Genomic DNA, 13,793 nt, shown 5'->3' on the forward strand with positions numbered 1-13,793 from the left:
TAAAGTATTCCAATTTATGATACATCTAAGTCTAAGGCCTTATTTGATCTTTAGATTTTTTTTAAAATTTTTTTAAAGAATTTTTATTTAAAACTTAACAATTATTTCATTTATTTAATCATTTTTGTATCTATCAAAACACCAAAATTACTTTATTTAATTATTTAAAATTAATTTATCATTCAAAATAGAAAGAGAAAAAATATGAGTATTTTCATTAATAAACACCCCCCAAAAAAAAACTATTTTTAACTATTTTTTTTATAAATTATCAAACAGTTTTTATTTTTAAAAAAAACGGATAAAAAAAAAAAAAAAAAAAATCAAACTGTAAAATAGAAATTTTTTATGATAAAATATAAAAAAAATGTTTTTTTATCTATATTATTAAAAATAAAAATACTGACCCTGTCCCTACAATGATAATAAAAATACAAAAATATTTAGGCACATTTAAACACGACTGTTTTCTTGCCATCTCTGACATCTTTTTAAATACTCTCCAAACCAAACTCCGATCAGTCGGACTTCCAGTTCCCGCCGCCCCCATTTTCCGTTTATCTCTCTCCTCTCTCTCTCTCTCTTTTCATTTTCATTTTCAGGCTCTCTAATGGCGAAACAGAAGAAACAAGCCTACATTTCAGTCCCATCTCAAATAATCAGCTCCATTTCCTCTTCCTCTCTCCAATCTCTACTCCTTTCACCCAAAAAAGCCACAACAAAGAACAAGAAAAGACTCATATGGAAAACCCCAAAGATCTGGTTTTTATCTCTCTTTCTCTTTACATTTACAGGAATGATACTTACATGGCTCAAATTAGCTCCTTTTTCTCCATACCCATGTCCTTTTTCCCATCAAGAATCATCTTTTTCATCTGGGTTCTCTCAAACCAGCCTAGTTGTCGAACCAAGAAGAGAGAAAGGAGGAAGAGGAGGAGAAGAAGTGAAAGAGTTCTGGAAACAACCAGATGGGTTGGGTTTTAAACCATGTCTTGATTTCAGTCAAGATTATAAAAAAACAAGTGAAGAAATTAATAATAATGTTAATGGAAAAACAACAAAGTATCTTTTGATAGTTGTTTCGGGTGGATTGAATCAACAGAGGAATCAGATTGTTGATGCTGTTGTTATTGCTAGGGTTCTTGGTGCTGTTCTTGTTGTTCCCATTTTACAAGTCAATGTCATTTGGGGAGATGAAAGGTTAATTAATTTGCATTTATTAATTTATTTTAGATTCTTGATTTTTGCTAAATTTATCTTCTTTCTATTTATGATGACAGTGAGTTTTCTGATATATTTGATTTGGACCACTTTAAGAAAGTTCTTGCCGGAGATGTCCACGTTGTATCATCTTTGCCGTCGACTCATCTTATGTGGAGACCTGTCGAGGATAAGAAGATGCCGCCGAATGCATCGCCGGAGTGGATTCGATCCCATTATCTAAGAAAGGTAATTTTTAAGAGTAACGAAAAACCGGGAATTGATCTCGGAGAATGATGTGACAATACGTGATTGAATTCGGCTTACTCAATTTTTAATTTGTATTTCTCATTCGAGAATTGAAAGATTTTAAGGTTTTTGTGTTTTGTTTTGACAGTTTAGGAGAGACGGGGTATTGCTCTTGCGTGGTCTTGATTCGAGACTTTCTAAAGATCTTCCTTCTGACTTGCAAAAGCTTCGTTGCAAGGTAAATTTTTATTTATTTTTTTAATTATTAAGCTAGTGAGTTTATTTAAAGAATAAAATGGATTAGTTAGATTCCCATTAATAATACTTTAAGATAAAGGGTTATGATTGGATTTTCCATCCAAAAAAATAAAATGAAAGTTAATTTGGTTATTCTTTAACCTCTTTTTAGAAGTTATGAAAATAGGTTAATGTTTATTTCTCTTATTTTTACCTCTTATAAATTTTATCTAAAAGTTTAAAATTAAAGCCTTGTTTAATAGAGGTGAGATAATAGAGGTTATTTGAATAATCAATTAATTAATAATTTAGGGTAATTAGGATTTATTTATCTGAAAATATAGTATTAAAAATGATTATATAGTTAAAATGACCTTATTAAAGAATAAAATAAGGGTAATTTATTATAATTTTATTTCTTTTCATTTTACCCTTGTTATTAAGAAAGTTTAAAATTAAGTTAAATAATATAACTTTAGTGATATGTTGTGTTTAAAAGAAAGTTAATACTAATTATTATTCACTAATAGTTGGCTTCTTCAATTATATTATTTAAATAATCAATCAAATAGTAAAATATTCTTAATTTATTTTAAAACATTATATATTTGGTCATCATTGGTAAGTGTAAAAAAAATTGATTTTTAGGACATGTCAAATAAATTATTTAAATAATAATCAAACAAGCCTAGTGTGTTATGTTAGTTGGGATTAAATCTCATTTTTAAATCATCAATTATTCATTTTATTCTCTAATGCAATCCTTTATTAAATAACCCAAAAAAACACTAAAAATTCATTTTTGAAAACTATAAAGGGTATTTGCTCCCCCCACCAAAAAAAAATTCATTTACTCACTAAAGCAACCTTCTATATTCGAATCGAAAAACAAAACAAATCTCTAAATTTCACGACTTATTTTGAAATAGAATCTGATTTTTGAAACGCTAACAAAAATAGGTGGCGTTTCACGGGTTGAAATTTGCTCCAAGAATCTTGGAGCTCGGTAACAAACTTACTACAAGGATGAGAAATAAGGGTCCTTATATTTCTCTTCACTTGAGAATGGAAAAGGATGTTTGGGTAAGAACGGGTTGTCTTCCAGGTTTGAGCAATGAATATGATGAAATTGTAACAAATGAAAGAAAGCTTCATCCCGAACTCTTAACTTCTAAATCCAACATAAGTTATAACGATAGGAAACTTGCGGGTCTTTGCCCTTTAAACGCTTTGGAGATTACAAGGTAAATAAATCTCATTTTTTTCAAACTTTTTGGTATTTGAATTGTGCATAATTTTGGTCTTTTGGTTTTTTGGGGGAAATTAGATTGCTTAAAGCTCTTGGAGCTCCAAAGGATGCAAGAATATATTGGGCAGGTGGGAATCCTTTGGGTGGTAAAGAGGCTCTTCTTCCATTATCAAGTGAATTTCCAAACTTGTTCAACAAAGAAGATCTTGCTGAACCTGGTGAGCTTCGTCCGTTTGAGGGAAGAGCTTCGTTAATGGCTGCAATCGACTATATAGTAGCCGAGAATAGTGATGTCTTCATGGCTTCTCACGGTGGAAACATGGGTCACGCAATTCAGGTAAAGAAAATATCTTAAACAAACTTTGCGAGTCAATTGTTTTACCTCATTATTCTATTGTCGGGGCGTTACAAATGGTATCAGACTCGAGCCGGTGAAGGGTTACATAAATTCATCATAAATCACTTTTTCAATCAAATCCTATAAAACAACAACTAATATACTCTTATTTTATTTTTTATAACAAAATGATATGTGGGTCACTTCTAAAGTTTTAAGTCACAATAATTGGGATAACATCTAGGTGTTGAGTTTATTGAAATATTATTACATTCCACATAATGTGGCGCTCCGGTTATTTACTATCTATACGACATGTGGGTCGATGTATTACACGATTCTCTACACTAGTAGACATGTTTGTTTTGTCTATTCAAGTCCATAAACGAGTTTTCTTGTTTTGGTTCAGGGTCAAAGGGCATATGCAGGGCACAAGAAGTTCATAACCCCAAATAAGAGACACATGTTGCCCTACTTCCTCAACTCATCGATCCCAGAAGACGAATTCAACAGGATCATAGTGGACTTGCATCGTGAATCGATGGGACAACCCGAAGTGAGGATGAGCAAAATTGGAAGGGATGTCACCAAGTTTCCTATTCCCGAATGCATGTGCAATGGCTCATAATCAATATTTTGAAAAGGGTCGAATTTTCATGCTGGCTTCGAGTCATGAAAGCGAGTCGAGAAGAAGAAAAATACATACATTGCCAGCTGGCTATGGATAAAAAGGGGTAATAGAATCAATCCACTTAGGATTATTTGGAAATAGCTTCAATTCTTTCTTTTGATTTTTTTTATTATTTTCAACTATAGATTAATTCATTCTTTATATTGTATCCAACTAATAGTGTAACATTATAGGCCAATTAATGTGTATATAAACAATTATGAAATAAAAGCTTATATTTCAATGGATATTACATTTGGATGACAAATTGAAAGTCTTTATCAAAAACCTTATAGGTTACTTAATAGACAATAAAATGTATCTAATAAAATACAGGTACACAATTTCCTTTCATTTGGATGAATTTGAGCATACAGGTACACAATTTCCATTTCAGAAATAAAAAGCTAGAAAGAATTGATATTTGGATTTTACCAGGAGATGCGGAAATACATCTAAGAAGTTATTCATCGACTCAAATACCTAAACATCTTCGAATTCAAATTATTTCGATACAATTTCTAGATCCGTCCTTAGTCTAGAAATAAATAGGGAATTAAGCTTGATATGTGATTGGAGAAAATCAAGATGTTTGAGACTTGTGGTGATTGATGATAAAACTATTTTCATTATTTCACAACTAACCCAAAAATTGAATAAAATACAGCATGAAAACATATAAAACATGTGTAAGACATGGCAAAAGAAACTTAAAACTCCCAAATCAAGGTCATGACACAGACCTACCCCCCATTACAATCCAAATTAAACCATAATTTGGATTGTTGTTTCAAGTAAAAGATCTGGGAAACTAAATTAAAGGCTTGTTTGACTTGGATTATTCCAAATCAATTCTAACAATAGTACAGCTTACAACAGGAAAGAAATTGAAGGCCAAGTAGAGGACAAAACCGCGAACCAAGTCTCAATCTCATCTGGCTTCAACAAAGGAAGAATACTTCTCTTTGGAAGAGGAATTAGGCCATAATGGTGAAAGAGCAACTACCTTCCCAATGATGATAAGTGTTGGTGATTCTAACCGAGCCAAAGCTATCTCATCTCCAAGATCTTTCAATTCCGAAAAAACCTATTGCGATGATAATCCAAATATGTATATATCAAAATCAAACTATATAACGCAACAAAATATGATAAAAATCATTTTTCTTTTGTTACCATTCGTTGTTGAGGGGTGGTTCCCCTTTCGACAGCCGCTGCTGGAGTGTCTGGAGGCAAACCGAGAGCCATTAACTTGTGAGCAAGAGATGGGAGAGTCGATAAACCCATGTAAACGACTAAAGTTGAATCAGAATCGGCTGCACTCTCTGCTACAAAGAGAGGATCGTTTCCTCCTTTTCTAGAGTGACCTGTTAGAAACCGAACACTGTTTGAAATGCCCCTGTGTGTAAGTGGAATCCCGAGTTCTGCTGCTATACCAGAAGCCGCGGTTATCCCTATAAAAAAAAGAAAAATTACATCTCATTGATCAGTTTCATGCTCCAAAGTTGTTTACAATCATTAAAAGTTACGTTTCTTAACGAAAAAACATCTTATGGTTAGTAAAAAAAGAGCGTATTATGTAAAAATCTTGTTTCTGCAAATCGATGTATAAATGTAACACCTGAAAAGACATAACTATCATCTCAACTTAGTCGAAATAAATGACGAGGAAAACACTGATGGATAATGATCCATTTCGATACACTTTCTGGAACTGAATCTGAGTTTGGGCTTGGAAGCGAAAAACATCATCAAATTTATATGCCTACTTAAGTTATATTTCATAACATTATCTCATCAAAATTAACGTCAAGACGAGATATTTAACAAAAAAAATTTGTTTCCATGAAACTTTTTGTTTTCTGTATTAAAATCAATAGAAACACTCGTAAACTAATGATATTGAGAAAGCACTGATGGATAATGATCCATTTCGATACACTTTCTGGAACTGAATCTGAGTTTGGGCTTGGAAGCGAAAAACAACATCAAATTTATATGCCTACTTAAGTTATATTTCACAACATTATTTCATCTAAATTAACGTCAAGACGAGATATTTAACAAAAAAAAATTGTTTCCACGAAAAATTTTGTTTTCTGTATTAAGATCAATAGAAACACTCGTAAACTATTGATATTGATGTTCCAAATATCAATAGGTTTACGAGTACAAGTATTGCATGGAAACACTTCTAATTTTTGTTTTCTGTATCAAGATCTGGATGAGAAACAACCATTCATCTTATTTTCTACAAAAAGAAAATTCATTTTGTCAAAAATCAAAATCATTAATCATGTTTGTTAAAAAAGTTGATCAAAAAACATTTTCAGTAACTTGATTTAAAAATTTATCAAACATCACTTTTTCATTGACTTCTCAACTAAAAATTTCCATCTAATTCAATCACATCTTTCATACTAAATGAAAACAAAATCAATTCCACTCTTTACTTTGACAATTTTCAAAAGTGATCGTTTTAGTATTTTGACTAAGTTTAGTTTCCAAACATGATCCCATCCAGCTATGTATTGGGTCAATGTATTGGGGCTTAAAGAAAGCATGTAAACATTCTTTGAGAATTAGACAAAATCAGAGTTTTTAAGTAAACATTATAAACTTCAATGCATCTGGTAGGGTCAATTTGGATTTAATTCTAACCTCCATCATTTGATGATTCTTATTTGATTCTATAAATTATGTACCTGGAATAACCTGAACTTGAATCCCTTGTTGCTGCAGGAAATCCATTTCTTCTCCACCCCTTCCAAAAACCTTAAAAACAAGATCAAGAAAATACAATTTCAACCATCAGCTAACAATAACAAGATCAAGTAATGACAATGTTCTAAGAACTCACCAAAGGATCCCCTCCTTTAAGCCTCACAACATTTGCACCAGCTTCAGCAAAACTTAAAAGCAACTCATGAATCTCTTCCTTCAAGATGAAATTGCAGGTTTATAAGCTTTTAATAATTACCCACTTAACATCAGATTGTGCATAGTTAGAATTAGAATTGAAGTCCATCATCATGTTTGAAAAAAAATGACAGAATTGAAAATTAAGAACCAGCATAATCAAAAAGCATGAACCAGTAAAGATCTAACCTGGGTTCGACTATGATAACCAGCAGTTTTACCCACATAAAGAAGCCTAGCATTAGGACCCACCAAATTAAGTACTTCATTTGACACCAAACGATCATACAACAAAAGATCAGCACCTTGAATAACTCTCAAAGCTTTCAAAGTCAACAATTCCGGATCACCAGGTCCTGTCCCAACTAAGAACACATTACCAGGTCCACTCCCTTTATCTCCCCTGCTTTCTCTCTTCTCTTTCAAAACCTCAAGCAGCCGCCGCAGCTCTGGGAGCTGCACAGAGATGTCGTAGTCCCGAATTGAACTTGTATCTGATGAGATTGGACAAGAGGCAGCTGGTTGGTCCAATTGATTTTTGTAAATCCATTGGTCTCTTTGGTAACGTTCGATTGAATGTTTTTCAGTGAATGGAGAAGAGGGTGTGTAGTTTATTGAACAACGAATTGGGTTGATGTAAGATGAATTGGGTTTTCTGGGATTAGTGGGAGAAGAAAGAAAAGGGAGTTTTTGAACAAGAGCAACCATGTTTTCCCTCAGCAAGACGCCTCTGTAAATGAAGAATCAAGTATATAATGGAAATGGGTAATGGAGAAAGAGTTCAATTTGGAGCTTCTCTTGAGAGCTGAGAAGGCAAAATTAGCTTTTGGTGATTCGGGAGAGACGGGTTTCTTTGAAAGGTGAAGTGACGAAGTTCTATGATTATCTGCGGTGAGGTTTACCGTTAAATACATGGTCAGCTTACGTGTCATTTTCTTATTGGTACTTAAGTAATTCGTGTTCGGTGAGAGGCGGCGCCCGCCGCCGGCGTGGATTTTGTTTGGGCCTGTTCCATTTTTAAGCCCAAGATTATGGCCCAGTTGTAATTTTCATTTTCTTTTTTAATTTTAATAGTACAAACTCTTGCATACCTCAATTATAGGGTATATAAAATCATTTAATATACTAAATCCAACTATTGATTTGAATTGAACTAACCTCAAGGGAATCGAGAGTTTATGTAACTGAATAACGGTTCAGTTGATCGGTTTAGCGACGATTTCACCAAACCAACTAGCAACTATTAATGTTACTAATGATTTTCTTATAAACAAATAAAATTTGATCAAATTAGCCAAATAATAAAACCGAAATCAACTATTTGAATTTTTTTTTATTTTATCGATTTTGTTGTGCATTTCGGTGGACAAACTATCTAAACCATTTACCATACTAATTCAAATTATGAAATGTTTGATCACTAGCATTACTCCAATTCATTTTATATTTTTTTGGTTTAAAATGTCAAACAAATTTTGTTAAACTTTTTTTTCTAAAAGATTTCAAAAATAAATGTGAAAAAATCATAAAATTAAATAAAATAATATAGTACAAATTATAACATGTTTTTATCATGGCCATTCCTCCATTATTTTGATAATTGTTTCTATTTTATTTTTTTGAAAGGTAAAATATTTTTATTAATATATTCTTTTTAGTATCAACTATAAAATATTCAATGTAATACATCATATTTTTTCTAATAAACAATCAATTACAAAATAGTCATTTAAACTCTAAAATGGATATAAAACATCACATGAACTCATGCTTCAAAATCCTAGTGGATCATGGATAACAAAAGGACAACTTTAAAAAAAAAATGTTAATATATTTCTTTTGCTTTTTTTTCCAAGAATAATTTGTTTTCTTAGCACAATCCAACTTAAAATACATTTTTAGTCAAAATCCAACATTATACATACCTAGTTCTTTGATCATAAGATTATACCATAAAAGCTTATGACAAAACAAACAAATAACCAAGTAATTCAATACAAGTACACCAAACATACATCTAATTACAACAGAATTTAAGGGGGCTAGCATTTGCCCTCATTCCTCATCCATAAACTACATTGTAATCCCGGCCCTCAAACTTTCTTCCTAGGTGTCCCCAAACGTAAAAAAAAATCATCCTGAATTCATTCTACTACGCCTTATTTACGCGGATCTTCTGCCCTTCCAGCACCTATAACCACCACCATCGTCAATTCATCGTCTCAAACAAATAATTTACGAAAAGAAAAACAAAACTTACAGCATTGTTGAAGGATGAGATAGCAGCATCAACATCTTCTTCAGAAGAGAATGTCACAAACCCAAATCCTGTTGATTTTGATGTTCCTGGAACTCGAGAAACTTTAGCACTTATTGCCTTTCCTTTATCGGAAAAGAAACCCTTTAGAGATTCTGAAGTAACCGTTTTTGCAAGATTACCAACATAAACCTTGTACTGGCTGTCAATGAAGTTTGAATCTTCAACTAACAAAGATGACTTATCAAAACCAGACAATGGTTTCTCTGTTATGTTTACTTTAATGCTGCGCTCTCCTATTTTCTGTTCCATTACAAAACAAACCATAAAAGTAGACATGAAGTTACAAGGGTAGTAAAATAAGTGGTTTATTTAGGTTTAATCCAAATAATCCAATATCAAATACCCAACAATAAAATAAACAAATTCAGATCATTCTTGAAAGGTTTTCAAGTTGAAATTTGTTTATTTTTATGACCCATTTCAGATTAGGGCATTCTTAGCTTAAATTTTGTTCATTTAGATATAAGAACACAAAACATACCGTTCCATTAAGCTTATCAATAGCTGCATTTGCATCATCAATAGTTTTCATTGTAACAAATCCAAATCGTCTGCTTCTTCCAGAGTATTTATCAAACATAACCTATATTATAAACACAAACAAACAAACAAACAATTATTATATAAAGAAACCTAATTGAAAATTAATCACTTAATTTACCTCTGCCTTTTCAACAGCACCATGTTCTTCAACAATTTTGCGGAGCTCATCATTTTTTACAGTACGAGGAATATTACCAATGTATAACTTCCTAGAAGTTTCAGAAGATGGGTCTGCCGTTGAAGCCGGCGATTCCTCTGCGACGGCGGTGGTTCGCCTGAGTTCTCTCGGATTCAGACCTAGATGCTGACAAGGATAAGAAATTAGTCTCTGAAATGATATTTTACTGGAAATTGGGTTGTGGGTAGTGGAGAAAATCAATGGACGGTTCTGTTGGAGAAGATTGGGAGAGAGAATTGAAGAAATTGTCGCCATTTTTGATTTGGGAAGAAGTTCAGAGAGGAGAAGAAAGAGCAGCCAAAGAGATATTGGAATGGATGAGATTTCTTGATTTTTATCAGCTTTTCTTAAGTTTTATTATTGTTTTTTGTAAATGGGCCAAGGCCTTACTTACAAAATATAATAGTCAAAATTTTATTGAATTATCATTTTAAATTTTATTGAATTATATGTTTGGAATAATTATATTTGTTTATTAAACTATATTTTTTAAGTAAGATATTAATTATAATAATAGAATTAATAATATTATATTTTATTTTAATTCAAAGCCATAACAATTTCAAAATTTTGAGTTAATTCTTAAAATTTTAAGATATTATAAGAAGGTAAACGAGTATGATTTAAATAAACTCTTAAAACTAAGTACTCTTATTATTTTAAATTTATGATAACGAAGGTTTTACGATTTCACGTTTAAAAATAATTTTAATTTTACGATTTCACAGAATAAAAGAATAAGTGAATTTATATATCTAAATTAAAAAATATTATTGATTCAAATAAATGAATTAATATCAAAATTTTGTAAATATATTTGTATTATAGTTTTATTTAGTTATTATTATTTTTTAATTAATTATATATTTTTTAAATGATGGAGATATATAATAATAATAATGATAATTTTTTTGTTTTAAAGTAAGTCTTTAACGTTAGTTTATAATTGAAAACAACTTAAAGTAAATTTTTTATTTTAAATGCATAGCTGACAAAAAAAAAATTGATTTAAAATATTAAATTAATATGGAATAATGTTGCTAGCTTTTTAAATAAATAAAAAATTGTAAACAAAATGTAAATAGAGGATTTGTGGACCATGGTTTAACAAATATAAAATCCCTCAAGTTTGGATGTTTATAACTAGAATTATAATTTCATTTTTATAAAAATTAAAATTGAATTATTGGGTCAATATAGTGTAATTTAGTGTTTGGAATGCCTATTTTTATAATATATATATATAAGGTCTTTGTTTAAACCAAATTTAACACATTTCAAAAAAGTATTGCAATTGAATTATAATTAAATTATTATTATATTTAAAGAAATAATTCAATCTCAATTTTGAAATGAGCATGATCAAACCAAAAATTTAAAAATCATATACATCTAATTTGATAGGATCGGTGCAACTAATAGAGACGAAGTCTGACTATTGTTAGCAACTTCTAGAAAACGGTTTAATATAAATTTTGTTAGGGATTGATATCACTTTCTATTCTTCGCAAACATTCACAAACTCTTGAAATGATTCAAGTGCGGAACTGTTTGTTTGGGTTTGAAATTTTGAATCAATGAGAAATGGAAGACAGAAGGAAAGAACACAGCAAGTTGTTTATGGATGTTCAGAGCTAACTCTTCTACGTCACCTCTTCTTCCAACAACCGAAAGGATTTCACTATATACTTTTTGAATCAAATACAGTTTATTGATCTAGCTAAACACTCTGTTGAACAAAACACCCTCTGTTCAACTTACAATATTAAGAACAATATTCACTCAGCTAGACAGTTTTTTATTCTTTCTCTCTTGAATTGGAAGATGATAGATATCACTAAATGCAAGAGTAAGCTTGTAAAGTTGTAGAAATGAGCAAAGTAACCGGTGATTCGGCAGTTGTCCTTGAGCATCTATTTGTAATAGAAGGACACCAACGGTCGAATCTTCTTCATGGAGACGTGGCAAACATCCATTGGAAAGCCCTTATAGTACAAGAGTACAACAGACTCTGAGCTCATGGATCGTGGTCGTACTGAACAGTAGTGCGCCAAATATCCTTTTGGAACTGTCCTGTATTGAACAAGTAATGGGAAGAATATTCGCGTACGTGGCGTTCATTCATTTGATGCAAATAGCTGGCGTACTTGACTGTAAGGAAAGTTGGAGCGTACAACTAGTTGATCATGGGTAGACGTATGCTAACTTCAAACGGCTGTTGAAGCGAGGCATTAGACGTGTTCCATTAGACTGCCAAGTCTAAAGTAGTTAGACGTCAACTTCTAACAATGAGTTTCATTAGACCACCAAGTCTAATGGAGTTAGACTGCAACATCTAACTACGCATCCCATTAGACTACCACGTCTAATGGAGTTAGACTGCAACGTCTAATGGAGTTAGACTGCAACGTCTAACTATGTATCACTTCAGACTTATCTAAAAGAGTTAGACGCCAACGTCTAACTACGTTTCCCATTAGACTACCACGTCTAATGGAGTTAGACTTGCACGTCTAACTACGTATCTGTTAGACTTGCACGTCTAACTACGTATCTGTTAGACTTGCACGTCTAACTACGTATCTGTCAGATTAGCGCGTCTAACTACGTATCTAATATTAGACTTACACGTCTAACTACGTATCTGTCAGATTAGCGCGTCTAACTACGTATCTAATATTAGACTTGCACGTCTAACAACATATCTGTTAGACTAACACGTTTAACTACGTATCTGTTAGACTAGCGCGTCTAACTACGTATTTGTTAGACTTGCACGTCTAACTACGTATCTGTTATACTAGCACATCTAACTACGTATATATTAGACTTGCGCGTCTAACTACGTATCTGTTAGACTTGCACGTCTAACTACGTATCTGTTAGACTGAAATGTCTAACTACGTTTCCCATTAGACTACCACATCTAATGGAGTTAGACTTGCACGTCTAACTAGCAACACGTCTAATTAGCATACTTAGACCACGTCTAAGTTAGCCAAATCTGATGCACCTGCACAAAAATAATTAGACGAATTAGCTTCTCTCATATTTAAACATCATCAAAAACTCAATTGATTAATATTTAATAATTTCTAAATTAATTAACTCTTCACTTAGTTCTTTCAACATTTTTTCTAAGTTAATTAACTCATTACTTAATTTTTTCCAACATAATTTTATTAGAGATAAAATTCTTATTTTAAGTTATTAAACAAATAAAAAAAATTAAAATGAGAACTCCAAATCCAATTAATAATCCTATAAAAAAACCAACACCCTACATTATTTAAACAACATCCACTTAGAAAGGTATGACAACAAAGATAAAAACACACTCAATATCCATTCCTAAGTCCTAACATGTGAATTAAAAGAAAAGGTTATAAATGATAAAATTAATATAATATGCTATAATAAAATTTTATTTTATTTAATCATAATTTATTCTCAATATAAGACCTGTATATTCCAACCATAAATCTAATATAAGACAATAACCTCTTATGTAAAATTTCTTTATAATATATATATATATATATATATATATATATATATATATTATAAAGAAATTTTACATAATATAATTAATTTATCTATGATTACTTTCTCTTCTACAAAAATCATTAAAGAGGTCTCTCCAGATATTTGTTTTTATATAGATAAGTTCCTCGTTTGTTTCTTTAGCACTCATATTTGAGTTAGTGTTATATTTTGTTACAGTTCGGACCGAACTGTTAAGCTGAAACGAATTTACCATTCTAATTTTTATAATCAAAATAATAGTCTCAATTTTTTGTATGTAGTTTGTTACACATGCCTTGTCAATTGTCTTATTTATCTCTTCTTATTAATAAAAAAATATTAAGTTGTCAATTTTTTAGGGTTTTA

At 31.2% G+C, this 13,793-nt stretch overlaps 3 protein-coding genes across 3 annotated transcripts; 1 reads left to right on the top strand and 2 right to left on the bottom strand.

Annotated features, from left to right (window-relative positions):
- Nucleotides 1–407: 407 nt before the first annotated feature.
- Nucleotides 408–4,188, top strand: LOC124919522 (O-fucosyltransferase 20-like). The gene is made up of 6 exons (XM_047459775.1): nt 408–1,200; nt 1,281–1,449; nt 1,598–1,687; nt 2,647–2,930; nt 3,014–3,272; nt 3,682–4,188. The coding sequence occupies exons 1-6, from the start codon at nt 611–613 to the stop codon at nt 3,898–3,900; spliced, it is 1,611 nt and encodes a 536-aa protein (XP_047315731.1). The 5' UTR covers nt 408–610; the 3' UTR covers nt 3,901–4,188.
- A 446-nt stretch (nt 4,189–4,634) lies between these two features.
- On the bottom strand, nt 4,635–7,689 carry LOC124919524 (S-adenosyl-L-methionine-dependent uroporphyrinogen III methyltransferase, chloroplastic). The gene is made up of 5 exons (XM_047459776.1): nt 7,051–7,689; nt 6,803–6,880; nt 6,648–6,717; nt 5,119–5,396; nt 4,635–5,029 (listed from the first exon to the last, which is right to left on the bottom strand). Exons 1-5 carry the CDS (start codon nt 7,567–7,569, stop codon nt 4,874–4,876), a joined length of 1,101 nt encoding a protein of 366 aa, XP_047315732.1. The 5' UTR covers nt 7,570–7,689; the 3' UTR covers nt 4,635–4,873.
- Nucleotides 7,690–8,749: 1,060 nt separating this feature from the next.
- On the bottom strand, nt 8,750–10,232 carry LOC124922785 (30S ribosomal protein 2, chloroplastic). Its single transcript, XM_047463494.1, has 4 exons — nt 9,843–10,232; nt 9,663–9,764; nt 9,122–9,421; nt 8,750–9,052 (listed from the first exon to the last, which is right to left on the bottom strand). The coding sequence occupies exons 1-4, from the start codon at nt 10,155–10,157 to the stop codon at nt 9,014–9,016; spliced, it is 756 nt and encodes a 251-aa protein (XP_047319450.1). The 5' UTR covers nt 10,158–10,232; the 3' UTR covers nt 8,750–9,013.
- Between the last annotated feature and the right edge of the window lie 3,561 nt (nt 10,233–13,793).

This window comes from Impatiens glandulifera, chromosome 1 (genome assembly GCF_907164915.1).
Source record: "Impatiens glandulifera chromosome 1, dImpGla2.1, whole genome shotgun sequence".
NCBI classification, from domain to species: Eukaryota; Viridiplantae; Streptophyta; class Magnoliopsida; order Ericales; family Balsaminaceae; genus Impatiens; species Impatiens glandulifera.